This window comes from Protopterus annectens, chromosome 7.part0 (assembly GCF_019279795.1).
Source record: "Protopterus annectens isolate FY-2018-M chromosome 7.part0, PAN1.0, whole genome shotgun sequence".
Taxonomy (NCBI): domain Eukaryota; kingdom Metazoa; phylum Chordata; order Ceratodontiformes; family Protopteridae; genus Protopterus; species Protopterus annectens.
Window position 1 is genome coordinate 258,429,091 of NC_056739.1, and position 16,755 is coordinate 258,445,845.

The 16,755-nt window shown below is 38.7% G+C and overlaps 1 protein-coding gene across 2 annotated transcripts in view; it reads right to left on the minus strand.

Annotated features, from left to right (window-relative positions):
* Window positions 1-10,548, minus strand: part of LOC122806383 (gastrokine-2-like) — a 137,081-nt gene extending 126,533 nt beyond the window's left edge. For both annotated transcript variants that reach the window (XM_044076742.1, XM_044076741.1), the window contains exon 1: window positions 10,414-10,548. In XM_044076742.1, the coding sequence (XP_043932677.1) occupies window positions 10,414-10,455 (42 nt within the window). In that variant the 5' untranslated portion in view covers window positions 10,456-10,548. The remainder of the gene's footprint in view (window positions 1-10,413) is intronic.
* Window positions 10,549-16,755: the final 6,207 nt, after the last annotated feature.

A 16,755-nucleotide genomic window follows, 5' to 3' on the forward strand; every position in this document is an offset into this window, starting at 1 on the left:
ATCAACTAATCGATTTCATCTCATGAGCTGCCTCCCCTTAAGAATTGGTTTCAAAGGGATGAAATCATTTTAACAAGGTAGGAGATACGCTCATAAGTCTACAATCCATTTAATTTCTTCAATTTCAGGCCTGTTACACGTCACCTCCTCCTTTCTGTAACTATGATAAAAAGGAAATGACATTGTTGCTTTTTATGGATTTGAGGAAGGCCAGAAGTTTGAAAGCACTTATCCTGAACTTTTTTGACTAACTTTTAGTCTTTTAGTATTTACTTTATAGATTTTATTCTTTCATTTTAATAATTAGCTTTCTGTGGTGGTCAAGCTGGTCATTTGTTTTCTTCTTTTTTAACATATAAGAGATGGAAATGTATTATGATATTGGAGGGGATGTTAAAGACCGATGAGAAGGGCAGCACATTGGTTATTTAACAATTAGCTATACTTATGCAGCCCAGAATATTAATAATATTACCTGCATTTTCTTTAGAAAGTTTGATTATCCACATCCTCCTTAACAGATCCAGTGTACTTTGGATTTTCTAACAGAACTTCCCTGGACACCATTAGGGAAAGATTAGGTTGAGAGACATAGGCCAATTGCACCTCTAAAAATAATAGGAGTGATCAAGCAGTGGTCACTTCTCAACCCTGGGGATTGTCAGTCTCACACACCTGCTGACCAAAGTGTGTCAAAAAAATCAGACATTGATACTTGGGAATTTTAAGTGCAAGTATACACACACACTCACGCATTTTACATATAAATAAATATATATATATATATATATATATATATATATATATATATATATATATGTGTGTGTGTGTGTGTGTGTGTGTGTGTTTGTTTGCATGTGTGTGTGTGTGTGTGTGTGTGTGTGTGTGTGTGTGTGTGTGTATTTCAGACAGAAAGCTCTTATGCTGCTGTATAGCCAGCCACTGATTTGTTAGAAATGTTACAGTTTTAGGACAGCTATTGCCCATACTGCTTTGTTATGAGACAGTAACATTTAATGCAAACTTAAGACCTCAAATGTTTGTCCAAAGTAGCCATAACGCTGTATATGAATAGTGCCGCAACAAGTAACTGAAGTTCTCCCCACCTGGTTTCTTGTTGAACAATATGATTTTTTATCTACTGACAAATTATTTGATTAAGTAGTTAAGTGAGACCTATAGATAGGCAGACAGATAGCTAAACAGATGATTGATTCATTCTTTATCTTTGATGTGGTATGCCAAAAGAATCAAAATACATGCTTCTTTTATAGTAAAACATATGTCCATGTCTGGCTGAGTTGACATTTCTCTTTAACAAAAGTTAGATCTTGTTTTTCAAACATATTAGTAAGTTCTTAGCTTATACATAATTAGAATTATTGTAGAAAACATCTCTGAAGGTGGAAGACTGCATATTAAGTTGACTTTGCCGGCATGCACTTATGCACCTTTCACTTTTTAATATTTTAGATGCAAATGTCTGGCTGTATTGATATTCTTTCTAGCATTTCTTCGGCAACCAAGAAGTTTAGAATCCTCAGCTGCTGACAAAAGTACGGGCAAGACGTTGTTGTTGTGTCTTTCAGCTTTTCCTGGTTAGGGGTCGCTACAGCAGAACTCCGGTCCGCTAATGATTGGCAGTAAATTTTTACATGCCAAGTTGCCAGACCTGACGCACAACCTTCAACGAAGGTACACCCATTCACGCATGTCTCCACACAGAAGACACTCTAGCTGAGAATTGAACCAGACAGCGTCTTACTGTGAGGTGACAACGCTACCGCAGCACCACCACTGCAGTCATAAAAGTACGGGCAAGAAGTAGGGAGCTTAAATGTGCTCTGCCAAGTTCGAATCTTTCTATAACTGCTAAAACTTGTCTTAATTTTTCTGTGCCATGTTAGGACATTAGTTCTTCTTCCTTCAAAACAGGCCCAAAAATAAATAAATAAATAAATAAAGGAAGAAAGAAAGAAATGGGGGTAATTCACTATCGGGTATGACAGTTTTTTTTATGGTGATGATGTTAGACAAAAAACGGTAAAAATTACATTTGGATTTCTGGAGTTAAAATGTATGTTATGTACAGCTAAATTATGTTTACCACAATATATAAAACTATCAACATATTGATATACAGTGATAAAAAATAAAATTGTAGATGTATAAATACACACAAAAAATATCACAAATTGGGACTAGCGATGTGTAAATGAAGAAACAAAGCACTCCAGTAAAATGACCAAGCATTTTAATAAATCAGTGCTTTTGTCTCACAAATGACATATTTTTCCTTAAAATTCTGAAGACTCTGGTCTGTGTATCTTAAAAGTGCTCACTCTTTTTTTTAAATGTTTGTTGTTCCACCACACTGTTTTATATCAAAATTATATATATATATTGTTCTAGGTCATAACAGCGACAACAAGAACACCGACACCAACTTCACCGACGTGAAAACACCGACACAGAAAACATCGACACTACAAATCACGGACATTTCACAGGTAAGGGGTTTAAATTTCGCTAATCAAGCCTACCATGTTCAGGTAAGGTGGCAGTGTTATGCATGTGTTAAATTTAAACCCCTTACCTGAACATGGTAGGCTTGATTAGCGAAATTTAAACCCCTTACCTGTGAAATGTCCGTGACTTGTAGTGTCGATATTTTCTGTGTCGGTGTTTTTGCGTCGGTGAAGTTGGTGTCGGTGTTCTGGTTGTCACTATTATGACCTAGAACCATATATATATATATATATATATATATATATATATATATATTAAACATTTTGAGATGATTGTAATAATCTTGATTGACGTGTATCTTTGTAATAACAATTCATCAGATGTGGTAACTTCTTTGAATAAAGTAGGGCTAGTATTTACAACTTGCATATGTTGTGGGATCACTCTGATTCATAGATCCCTGTTACTGCCTAGAAACAACACTGCATGGTTTAGGCAGGGAGTTTGGGAAGATGACATGTTGATCTTGAAACCCAACAGAGGAGTTCTCTGTAAATTGCTATCCTGGCTTGCTACCCAGTGAGAAGCTTTGCATAGTAGAGAAAGTAGAGTTGTGTAAGTTGAACTTACCGTAACAGTAGATATTCAAATGATCACTGCTCACTGCTATAGTAGCCTTAGCCTTATATGGGATACTTCCTGGCAGGGATATGATAGTTGGCCAGCTTCCAAAGCTTCAGGGCACTTTCCATACACCCGTCCTGTCAAGCAGCTGACTAAAAGACAAGTTTGGGCACAAAGTCCTTCATAGCTTTCCTGCCAGCAGAGAAATAGAGGCTGATCCCTGAAAGGACAAGGCTAGGAATAACAAAAAAATAAATGTCCACACCCTGGCATAAAAAATACTCCAAAAAAAAAACTAGGATGGAGTGGCTAGTGGCTAGTGCAGCAATGATCATTTGAACATCTACTTTTATGGTAAGTTCATCTTATACAACTGTACTATGTTCTTCACATCGATCGCTGCTGAACTAGCCTTAGTTGTATGGGTAGATTACCATAGCAAACTATATTTCAGAGGTGGAAGGGGAAGGGTCCAGGAGACCCTGGGGAATGGTCCGAGCAAAGCATGATCTAGACCTAGAGAAGAAATCCAACTTATATTGCTTTGTAAAAAAGATGTACAGAGGACCGAGCAGCAGCTTCTAGAATACTTTTGTAATCCAACCCTTTCTAAAAAGCCATAGAAGAAGCCAAGGTCCTTGTAGAGTGGGCCTTGACCCTGTCTGGAATAGATTTATCATTCTGAGTATAACAAAAGGTAATAGCCTTAGAAAACCATTTGTAAATAGTCTGTTTTGACACCGGTTGTCCCATCTTCTTAGCTTCACAACTAATCTGATGATCTGAAATATTTAGTTCTGTCAAGCTAGTACCCGAGTTGTCTGTGGACATCTAAGGTATGGAGTATCTTTTCTCCCTCATTTTTAGGTTTTGGAAAGAAAATGAGAAGATCGATAGTTTGTCTTCATTTTGGATATCACTTTAGGCATGAAAAGAAGAACGTATTTGCCAAAGAAACCCTGTCCTTCTGGAAAATTAGGTTGGGTTGACTCACCATAAAAGCTTGCACCTCAGATACTCTTCATGCAGAGGTCAGAGCAATTAATAAAACTGTTTTCCATGGCTCCAGGGACCCAAACCTTGTCACCACAATAAACAGCACATGCTGGATGGATAGATTCCTGTCCCGGAGACTTCCCATACTCTGGAACAAGCTACCCATCTATGTCAAGCAAAGTTCCTCATTAGCACTCTTCAAGAAAAATCTTGATGAGTGGATGGGAAATAGGAAATACACCCTGGGGATCACTTCTGTGTCTCTGCTCGACAGGAACACAGGAAAATAACTTTCTTGGGTGGCATAAGCCAGGGAACCTTGTTGGCTAGGCTTATTTAGGCCCTTGGGCCGATAGCCTAGTACCTACCTATGAACTTATAAGAACCTCAAGTCAGCCATATTGGCTGGTTCAAATGGAGCAAGTTTTAGCTTCTCTAACACAAAATTAAGATCATAAGGAGGAGCCACCAGTTTACTTGGAGACCTCTTATGCAAAACCCCTTTCAAAAACATTTTGAAATGTGACTGCTTAGCAAGAGGAGGATTCATGGGTAAACATGCTGAAATGGGTGATTAAATGAACCTTGATAGAGGAACCATCGCCAGAAATGTCACACACACAAGAGTTTAATGAAGCATAAAAATAAGCATTTTGGTTTCTAGCATTGGTTCAGTGTTGACATTGTTTCTGGAGTCCGTTTATTGTTGACATTGTTTCTGGAGTATGTTTATTGTTGATGTCCTTTCTGGAGTCAGTTTATTGTTGATGTTCTTTCTGGAGTCAGTTTATTGTTGAAAAGCCCTTACTTTTATGCTTCATTAAACTCTTCTTTGTGCAACATTTCTGGTGTGGGTTTATTGTTTAATTCATTTCTGGCCAGAATCTGACTTTTTGCTGAACCTTGATAGAGGAATAAAAAAGGTCATATGGTAGTAACTCACACAAATATTGTAAAACCAGAGACAACTAGCCCTTTTCTAGAAGCAGGCTTTCTTACCTTCAAAGTACCTGATGCTTAGAAAACAGGTGCCTAAAAGGAATTAAGACCACATCATTCGGGCAGTTAATTGAAGATGATTGATTGTAGGGTGTATCAAACACCTTTATTTTTGTGTGAGTAGATCCATTCTGAGATGAGGCTTATGGTAATTTCCCCCTGGTCATTTCCAGAAGAAGGGAGATCCATAGTTGCTTGGGCCAATGATTTTGAGGGATTTTTTCTTCTTCAGAGGCTTATGGTAATTTCCCCCTGGTCATTTCCAGAAGAAGGGAGATCCATAGTTGCTTGGGCCAATGATTTTGAGGGATTTTTTCTTCTTCAGAAGTATCCTGGATATTAGTGGAAAGGAGGGGAGAAGCATACAGGAGCATTCCTGTCCAAAGAAAATAAAAGGCATCTATCTTCCAGGCCTTCTTGCATGAAGGCCTGGAACAGAATTTTGCCAGTTGATTCTTCAGACAGAAGACAAAAAGGTCTACTTAAGGAACTCCCCACAGATGGATCAAATCTTGGAAGACCACCTGGATCTTGTTTCCATTCATGAGGGTCTTCCCTGGTCCTGCTCAGTTTGTCTACCACACAGTTTTGCTCTTATGAAGTGTAGGATGCCTGTAGAGTGAGGTTCTGCTTTGAAGCTATAGCCTAAGCTAACATGGCTAGTCTGCAAAGGAGTACAACTTTGTTCGCCCTTGCCTGTTGATATACCATATCACTACCATATTGTCTGTAACCACTTGAAGTGGTCTTGTAGACCAAAGATAGTTTGGGGAATTGAGTGCTTTGATCAGGGCAAGCATCTCCTTGATATGCATGTGCTTGCATCTGTCCTTGGCATCCCACATCCCCTGCACTTTTTAACTTGCCTAAAACTGCTCCCCTTGCAAAGTATGAAGCATCTGTGGTAACTGACTGTTTTGGAGCAGGGAGGGAAAAAGGGAGACCTTGATTTAAGGATATCTGTTGTCACCACCAAGTGATTTCTTTTCTGTCAAACCCTAGTACTGTGATCTGAAAGATGGAGTGTCAATGCTGGGACCAAAGAGATTTCAGATACCACTTTATCTTTCTTATTTGGAGTCTTGCCAGGGGTATTATGGCAATCCCTGATGCTATAAGACCCAAAATCCTGAGGTACTTCCTCATGATGACTGACATCTGAGTGGTAAAACTTACAGATAGATCTAAATAAATATATATTTATTTTCCTGTGTTGGAAATGCTCTTTGAAATGAGGTGTCTAGCTGACATCCCAGGAATACAAACCTGTGTGAGGGAGTCAAGAAAGACTTTTGAATGTTCTTTTGGAATCCCAGCTTATGAAAGAGATCTCTCACCAAAGAGAGAGATTCCTGCATTTTGAAAAAGACTGTAAAGATATGCAAGCTGCCGAAATACAAAAAAATGTGGACATCCTGTAGCATGCAATGAGCTATAACTGGAGCCAGAAACATTTTGAACACTTGGTGCACTGGATAGTCCAAAGGTTAAGGCAGAGAACTGATAATATGATCTAGACAAACAAAACCTTAAGAAATGCCTGAAGTCTGGATGAACAGGAATATGGTGATAAGCATCTTTAAAGTCAAGTGTTACCAGGAAACTTGAAAGAGGAAGAAGAAGCAACAGGTTGTGAGATTACATCATTTTAAATTTGGACACTATTACAAACAGGTTTCAGAAAGAAATATCCAGAACTGGTCTCCTAGCATTTTCTTTCTTTGAGACTAGGAACATACTTGAATAAAACCCCTTCCCCACCTCTGAAGGAGTAACTGGTTCTGTCACTCCTTGAGACAGCATGTGATGAAGAACAGGTGGAAACAAAACACTCTGATATGCTGGATGAAGAATGACCCCACTGCCATCTGTAACCCTGATAAATGATTTTCAGAACCTATTTGACTGAATCAAGCTATTGCTAAACCGGAAAATGGAGATTCAGACTTTCTGGAAGAGAAATAGGGCCAGGTTGGGAGACGGTCACATGGTCTCTTGAATAGTCATTCAGACTTGTTGGAGTATCCTTTGATTTGCCAGGTTTGAGACTTCTTTTTGGAACATCCTTGCCACTTCTTAAAACATCTATTTACCTGAACTCTGCTGAGACTGTTTTTTTCTGGTGGGGGGGGGGGGGGGGGTTGCCAAAATTGGATGAGGAGAAAGAAAGAAAATCCCTTCGACAATTTGGAAAAGAAAGGCTGAAAAATCTTAAGAGATTCCCTGAATCAGCTTTCCCCTTTTATTATACTTTTTAGTCACCTCTGCAATGGGGGGAGCAAAGACTAAATCTATAGCCAAGGGAGAATTTTAAATCTCATTTTTAACATAATCTGGAAGGTTCTAATAATGCCACCAAGCAAACATCCTTAAAACCATACCATTGGCCATAGGCCTTGAAGAAGTATCAAGTGAGTCATTATACACCCTGTAAACAATGAGTAGTGACCTGTGCAACAGAAAAACCTAAGTAACTTTAAGTAGTTTTTTTTTTTCTCCATAAGAAGAATTTCTAAATAAAATGTCTCATACTCTCAGACTATGTCAGAACAAACATTAACATATGAGCCTGACAAGTTGAAATTCTGAAACAAGTTGCAGAAGTATACAACTTTTTCCCCAGACTATCAATGATTTTTCCCATCCTTATTAGAAAGAGTGTGACTGGAATTAACTAAGTGCTTAGCCACAGCGGAGTTAGCTAAGACTACAGCTGTTGGGTCAAGTTTGGGAATAGTTTATACAAATTTCAAAGACTGAATAACTTTATTTATCCCATCTGCCTTTTTAGGGATAGCTGGCTGAGTATTAGGAAAATTGCAGGCAGTAAGACACACATCTTCTAAAGCAGACAGGACTAGAGAAATGGATGTAGGTTCTGGAAAATCTTTCTGTAGCAACTCATAGTATTTTTAGATGGATTTTGAAACTTCATTGTTCTCCCATTGAAAACATTGTGTCATTCTAGTAATAGTCTCATAGAAAGCACCCCTCCCCATAGAGAATCAAAAATCCACGGACAAAACCCTGATTCTATCCCTACACTTTCCTGTTCAGATTCAGAATCTTAAATCTCTTCATGAAAAGAGGCATCCCTCTTTCTTTTACCAGAAACAACTCTACAAGAAGTATCAATAGCCTGAATCAAACCCTGAGCCAGTCCTAGTAAACTTCTCCTATCCAAAGAAATTTGAGGAGAAGTAGAGACATGCTTGGTTTTCTGTTTCTTTGTGATGGGAAAAATGGGCCCAACCATGTTACTATTGGCAGCCGCTGCTTCCCCAGGGATGAACACAACATTCTGACACAACAGGGAAACTTTCTCTGTTCCCTTTCCCAGACCTAACAAGAGAGGTTCTCCCTTGTCCACTGAGGGGGCCCCAACATCTGCTGAGGGTGTGGCTAATGCCTGGTCCATTCTGGCTGCATGTGCTACACCAGAGGGATCCAGGGTAAAAGATAAGTGGTCTGAGGTACAACAAATTACCACAGCACAGTTACCCACCTGTGGCTGAGACAAATTGCTAGCCTGCTGTCATTGCAAAGGCTGCATGCTTAACTTTTTATTTTTTTGGATGGAAGAAGGACTGACCATGGGAATGACAATTTGTTCCATGGTCAAGCCAAAAATGGTGCCTCTATCGTGACAAATGCAAGTAACAATGCCAGTAAAACTAGCAGTCCATGAAAGATACTTTTGTTTTGGTTTGTTTGACAGAAAAAGCACTTTCAAATATAATGGCAGCCCCACAACATTAAAATAAACACAATTTCTCCAGAGTAAATAGTTTATCGGTTAGATAGTATTATTTTTAAACTGACAGAAAGAAGGAGTGCTCTATTTATAAGAATGTTATGGTCTTGAGGCAATCCATTAAAACGCAACACTCCTCATTTTAAAATCGATTTCCTGAAGGGGAAAGTAATAAAACATCAGTAAAAAATAAGAAAATAAATGTTTTTATTCCTCAAAGGGAATTTATTTGCCCAGCTAAGGAAAACACAAGCCGACTGTCAATCCTCAAATGCCTCAGAGGAGTGTACTCTTCGGTGACAGTAAAGTTCTCAAGGGCTTCTCACTCAGACTTGTCTTTTATTCATCAAGGCTCAAGCTACTTGAAAGTTTTGGTGCATGGAAAGTGCTCTGAAGCCTTGGAACCTGGCCAGCTGTTATATCCTTGGTAGGATATAACCCATATAGGTAAGACTACTGCAGCAGTGACCCATATGATGAGCATTTCGTGATGCCTGAATAATACAAGTGCTGGATATGGGAGGGATCCAAGTTTGCAGTATACACAACATTCTTATAGTGCCTTTCAATGGTGGCAATTTGTGCATGGTGAACTGGAACCATTCCACTCTGCACAGAAATCTAATGTAGGTCAGTTGTTCTGTGAATGAATGCATCTGTGTGTGTGTGTGTGTGTGTGTGTGTGTGTGTGTGTGTGTGTGTGTGTGTGTGTGTGTGTGTGTGTGTGTGTGTGTGCGTCTGTGTGTATGTGTGTGTGTGTGTGTGTGTGTGTGTGTGTGTGTGTGTGTGTGTGTGTGTGTGTGTGTGTGTGTGCGTGTGTGTGCGTGTGTGTGTGTGCGTGTCTGAGAGCACTGGTGTAGTGTATTTGTAAGCTTATGAGTGTCTTTGCATGAATAGTTATTGTGTCTGTCAGGTTGTGCGTGCATGTGTGTGTGTGTGTGTGTGTGTGTGTGTGTGTGTGTGTGTGTGTGTGTGTGTGTGTGTGTGTGTGTGTGTGTGTGTGTGTATGTGTGTGTGTGTGTGTGTGTGTCTCTGCATACTTAAGCTGTGGTCAGTAGCTGTATGGGGTTCTCCTAGTGCCAGTGTTCTACTGAATAGTTATTCCAACTGCACAGCGGAGTGATTTTTAAACATGAAAATTCCTAGCAAATGAGATGTTGCTTTTACCTAAAATGCAGATGACTTTGAATTGATAAAGGTACTGCATTGCAACTCATCCCATCGGTGCAGAATCATTCAGTAAAGTCACTCATCTACTGTTAACCTACAAGACACATCTAGAAACAAATCTTATTTTATTTTTAGTTTACTGAATATTGAAAATAATAAACAAACAGCTTCTATACGCACATCATGTCACTTTTAGTTTATGCAATCCATATATTACATATTTTAATAAACTTATGTTGCTTTACAGTGTACAGCTAATACTGTATTGCATGTATTTGATTAATCCTTTAAATGACTGTAATTTTATTTTGCTATTTGGTTTGTTTTTTTTGCTTAACATTTAGTTTTGCTGAAACTTCTAAAGGTAATGCATTTGACATTCTATTAGTGAAACAACTTACCGGAGGTTCCATTGTAAGCTCTGTTTTACTGCTGGTGTCCATTTTATTGCACTGAACCACTGAAAGAGAAAAGATGGAATTCTGAAGTAAAAATTAACTTCTCACTTGCTGATGTTATAGTGCTTATAAACCTACTGTTCCATCGCCAGTTCTTATATACATCCTTAGACACTAGCAACTAACCTTTTTGGAATGCTTAACATTTCCTCTTCCTTTAGAAAACAAATAGGTAATTCAGTATCAAGTGTAACAAAGCAAATTCAGTAATTAATTGGGAATGAATTATCATGGTTACGGGAAGTAGCAGATCAAATTTTTGCTCCCACAACATATCTTTCTAGTGAATCAAGAATCTGGTGGACAGTTATTATTTGATCTCTGAACAGCCTCTGGCAAGGACATAAGATATTTTTATTTTATTATAAAAGTGAAGTCATTATGAAGGATATATTTACAGAAGCATAGGTAAGCTTAATATGTTCCTGATACATATTATAAAATTATTTTTTAAATTGCCCTTAACATTTGCAGCTTGCAAAATAAATTAAAATTCAGTTGCACAGTTCACATCTTTTGTTTTCACCATTTGCTAAACATCAGTCATTGTTCATCAGTGACATACTTTCATCAAGCATGTAATTCAACAGGAGCAGAAATTCTAAAAATGTAGCCATTTGTAAAACTGGAATGGTACACACAATGCTAGCCTGAACCATAACTTCCTCTCAAGCTACTCATCGTATTGAATGCACCAGTCAGGGTCTTCTGGATAAGGTAAGTTGTCACTTTTTTCCTGGAGTTCTTGCCTTTTTTTGTTGCTGCTTTTGATCCATTTCAGGCATTATTAATTCCTAATGATCCTTTGATAATGAGACATTCAGATGAGGACTGCTGTAATCCACATATATTGCTTCAATCTCATTATTAGTACTGTTTCTCCCATTTTCTACATGGGGTTGGCGTGTTGTCAACTGTTGCCATCTTTCTCAATTCAGTGCCTCTCCCCTATCTTCATTGACAATTATGCCTGTAATAAGTCTTCTCTCACACAATCCATGCACCTGTTTTTTCCTCTTGCCTTCTTCTGGTCTCTCCCAAGTCTTCTTCACCAGATTGTTTTTTGCTTTTTTGCACATGTACCTGAACCACTATAATCTGTTCTCTTTCACTTTTTCAGCAATTGTAGCTACTTTGGCTTCTGCTCTTATCTCTTAATTTATTCAGCTGTTCCACAGTTGCATCCTATGACCCATCTCAGGCACTTCATCTTCATCAGCTCTAGCTTCCTTGACTGTTCTGCCTTTACTGTCCAGGTTTCTGCACCATACCATAGCAAGCACTGGTAGAACCATTGTTTTGTACACCTTACTTTTCAGCTTCTTTAGCAATATTTTGTCAGATACTACCACTGATGCTTTGGGCCATTTGGCTGCATCCCCTCTGATTCTAGCTTTGACCTCTTTATTCAGAATTCCCTTCTCTTCCACCACCCCAGATACTTGAAGCCATTAACCTGTTCTACTATTTTCACTTCTAATTCAATTCTCAGCTTATTCTTTCCCAATTTGTTGCCATTACAACTGTCTTATCAGTATTCAGTTTCATCCAATGTGATTTCAGTTTTGCTTTCTGTTCTCCTGTCCTTTGCCGAAGTTCTTTATCAGAGTCTGCCTGTAATGCCAGACAGCAAATTTGTTGATCTGTTTCCTCCAACCTGTTTGCTGATGTTGTCCATCACCAGTATGAACAGCAATGGGCTCAGAGCTGACCCCAGACGTACACTCACTAGCACTTGAAACCCTTCTGTGAGACTGAACTCCATTCATACTCGAGTCATTCTGCCCTTGTACATGCCTGTACTAATTCTACCAACGTTTCTGGGGCTTCAATCCACAGCAGGACTGCCAAAGTCAGCTTCTCTGGGATCTTGTCATATGCTTTCTCCAGTTCTACGAATGACTATTTGGACTTCTTCCTGATCTTTAGTGTCTTTTCAACTGTCTATCTCACTGCAAACATCAAGGTGGTTGTGCTGCATCCTGATCTGCAACTGAATTGCTCATCTCCCATCTTACTTTCTGCTATTCTGCGTATTCATTTATAAATCACCCCTCCAAAACTTTCATGCAGTGTGACAGGAGTTTGATACCTCTGTACTGCCCACAGCTGTAGATGTCCCCTTTGCTCTTGTACATTGGCACAAGTATGCTTATTTTCCAGTGATCTGGGGTATGCCTTTCTCTCCACACTGCTACCTTGAGGAGCCACTTCTTCCCTATCTCACCTAAACACTTTGGTCATTCATTGTTGGCTATGTCTCAGGCAGTACAGCTTCTGTGGGGTTTTCTTCATTCAAAAGCTGCTGAAAGCACTCCTTCCATCTACTTTGATTTACTGTGGGCTGGTGAGCAGGTTATTACTGACATCCTTTATGAAGGGTGTTTGACTATCTTTGTCTTTCTTTCATTGTCTTGCAACCTGATAGTTTATTTGTACTGTCATACTGTCTTCTGAGTCACTTTACAGAAGATGATAGAGGCCTCTTTTTTTTTTTTTTTTTTTTTTTTGCTATTGCATCTGCTCTCTTAGCTCTGAGATAGACAGTTGAAAAGACACTAAAGATCAGGAAGAAGTCCAAATAGTCATTCCTAGAACTGGAGAAGCATAGCTTCTTGGCCTGCTCCATCTTTTCTATCTCCCACTTTTTCCTGCAGTCCTTCTTTCTTTAGATACCTTACCTTCTCCATTCTACATTCCAGCACCAGCTTTCCTTATGACCTTTATTTCTGTACCTGGCTCAGCCACATACCTGTTCTGAGGTCCACATACAAGTTGTTTAGAGACATTGCCATTCTTCTTCAGCTGCACCCATTCCCTCTTCTTCCTTAGGTGCTAGAGTCCTAATTAATCCCTTGAACTGTTGTGCTCTCTCTCTCTATGTTCCACTTCCAGGCCTTCTGCCTAGCCTCTGACTTTACAGACTTTTCTGACCCCTGCTTGCAGTTAATTGTGACAACCAGTGCTTTATGCTTTGGGACAACTTTTTCCCTGACAATGACTTTACAATCATTGATTCTACCCAGTACCATTTCCTTTCTCGGAAGAAATCTACCCGAGTTGCATGTTAGCCGCACTCTCTTGCTGAACCATGTATTGGCCACAATCAAGTAATTTGCTGGACAGAAATTTAGAATGGCCTCTCCTATACTCTTGTTGCCCCATCCATGTGGAAGCAGCCAGTCCTCATATCCTTTTCTGGTTGTCCCCATATATCCATTTAGGTTCATCAGTTCCTGTTGTACCTGCAACTGCTGTCTGAATGCACTTTTTTCATTGCTATCACAAAGGGCATGTGCTGAGATTATGAATAATGCCTTATTATTACACTGGAGTCTGATTAACATAAGTCTGTTACTAATTCTGATGACTTCCCACACTGTCTTCTTAAACATCTCCCTCATCACAATTCCTGCAACTTTTTTAGTCTGTCCTCCTCCTGAGTAGTGGACTCTGGATCCCAAGCCCAGTGTCTTTGCTGCACTTCCCCTTCCACCTTTTCTCCTGTACACATAGGATGTCCAACCTCTTCCTTATCATCAAGGCATCTATTTCTAAGCTGAATCCTGTCTATGAATCTACACTGAGTGTAGCAAGTAGAGTTGAATAATTCATGTTTAGCAGGTTGACTGTTGTTTTTATCTAGCTTTTACTCAACAGAGCTGCTCTAGGCAATTTAAGATGGACACCGGCTGGCCAGTAACTTATTTACCCATGGCCAGGCTTTATGGCTGGTACACAATGGCCAATAGAAATACCCTCCCAGCATTAGCATAGATCCCTAACATATATAACCCACTTATCACCAGTAAATACCCATGCCCATTTGGTGACATTAGTCAACACGATCAAATCAGCTAGAGCCAATTGTTACACTGTTGTGTGGGTAGCCCTGACATGGTGCACCGTCTGTGGTCCATATTCTCCTATCTTGAGGATATTGTGCATTACAGCTGATGCCCAAAAACAGTTGGTCTATTCAATTCTCTCCCTTATAGGCACAATCTTGACTCTGTGCTGTTGCTCACAACTCCATTCTTGTGTGACTTTGAGGTGGAAATGCTCAGCATCTCTTTAGAGGGTAGAAGGAACCTCACAGAGAGCAGGAAGAACATGCAAAGTCCATGCAGACATTGGCCAGAGATAAGGAAGACCTAAACCATTATGTCAACCAGTCTTTCCATTTGTCTGAAGCAAAACTCATCTGGCAAAAGTCTACTGAATTGATCAGAGCTTAAGTCGTCCTTTAAACTCCTGCTCACCTATCTCTGTGACATCACTGAGGAAACTGATCCTGTTGTCATCTACCTCTATTGTCTACTGTGTCAGCCTTATGGATTATAAATGAGATGCAGGGATACCCTTGGTGGTAGAATTAATTTTTGGGTGTTTTTTTTTTTTTTAACCCAAGTTTGATATTAGAAGTACTATCACTGTGAGATGTGCTGATTTTCAATGAATAAGGATTTTTGTTAAAATGTTCTGAAAAAATATAAAATACCTTCTGTATTTGTATTAACACATTGCCTATGGTGTGTGACCATCTTATGTTAGACTGAGGCCTATGCAACTATTGGGTGTTAAAATGATACCAAACACACTTGAGTATGAGAAACATAAGCAAGTCAAGGATTATTTCAGGGACTCTCTATTAATATTAATATTATTCTAATATTTAAGATTATCTTATGAACAAGTCACCCATTTAGAAACAAGGTGATGTGTAATCTGAAATTATATGGTAGATATCTACTGGAACACATCTTTGTAAAGCATAAAGGGCTTGATTTTCTGAAACTGAATGCAAAGGGTTAAGAAACAAGCAAAATATAGAGTGACACTGTCATGTTTGGGGTGGCATCTGCAAGTACTTGTTATTAGCAGAAACATTATGCTACATACAGAAATAAATATAACCATTTGTTTGAGGTACACTGTATTAATATAAACCATATTCTAATGTTAAGCCTAATATTCCATGAATGGGTAATCAAACTTTAGGGAGCAAGTTGGCATAAGCAAGCTGACATGATCTGGTAGGCTTATGCTTTGTAGTGGTCAGTGCTGGGTGTACAAAGCTTGACATAAAGTATGTTTTCTAAAAATTATGAAAATATAACCACTTCATCATTGCTGTATGTAGACAGTTGGTGACTGGAAAAGTGACAGTAAAACATATGAAGATTTCTAGAGCTATAAAGGCTTGTTTGGAAAAGCAGTTAAGAATATTAGCAATATTTTCATATCTGCATTAATGTAATAAAAGCTGTGTGGTTTACAGGTGAACAAATGCTGCCATCATATATACAATATTAAAACACAGTCTTTTGCCACTGATACCTGCCATATAACATGCATGCTTTTTTTTTGCATTTATTTTAAATATTTTAAAAAAGCAATATTAATGTGTAAATATTGTGAAACATTGTAGATTTAATTTGCATGTGGTACGCAGTAAGACAAAGCTACATGCTACTGCTCTTCACATACATGATTGCTCCAACACACATGTGCAAATGATGGCTGTGTGGTCCCAGAGTGGTACTTTCTAATGCACAGTGTGGCCAGTCAATGCACTGTAATATATAGCCTGGCAGTGAGAATACATGATCCAGTTTTATTCTATGCTGTCCTTAACTTGGCAAATAATTATGGACAAGATGTTTCCTCTTTGCTAATGTTGGTATATATTGCACCAGTCTCTTCCTCACATATCTGCCAATGACTCCTCTGTGTGCTCCCCCACCATCCACATACACACTGTAACAGCTTTCATAACATCATATTGTATAGTATGGTGCAGACAATGAATATCTTACTGCACGTTTTTAGTGCATGGTGCACTATACCACCAGGTGTATAACAGCAGCATAAGTAAGCCTTCATAATTCCAAACCCACATTAAAAAATGTTCCATGTCTGTGACAGTGTGGTGTTGCAAGTCATCCCCACCATTCTGTTTTCTCACAGTCTGGAGCACAGCCTTTAGTTGTTCTTTTCTTCTCTGTCTACCTCCTCCAACATCACTAATCATCATTCACATAAAGCAATTGTGATATAGCAAAAGAATGATATATATTTATATGGTACTGTTTGGCAAGTTATTCAATTTAATTTCCTTGCTTGTTATACTTTTATGTATTGTATATCTAGAGGCATACTGCAGAAGGTATATTTATGTCAAGTTTTACTGCCCTAGTTTTTAATTACATCATCTCATCTTTCTGCACAGCTCTGTGAAGCCTATTTTTTTAGTGTTTCAGTGATTCTTTTTCTTTTTTTTTT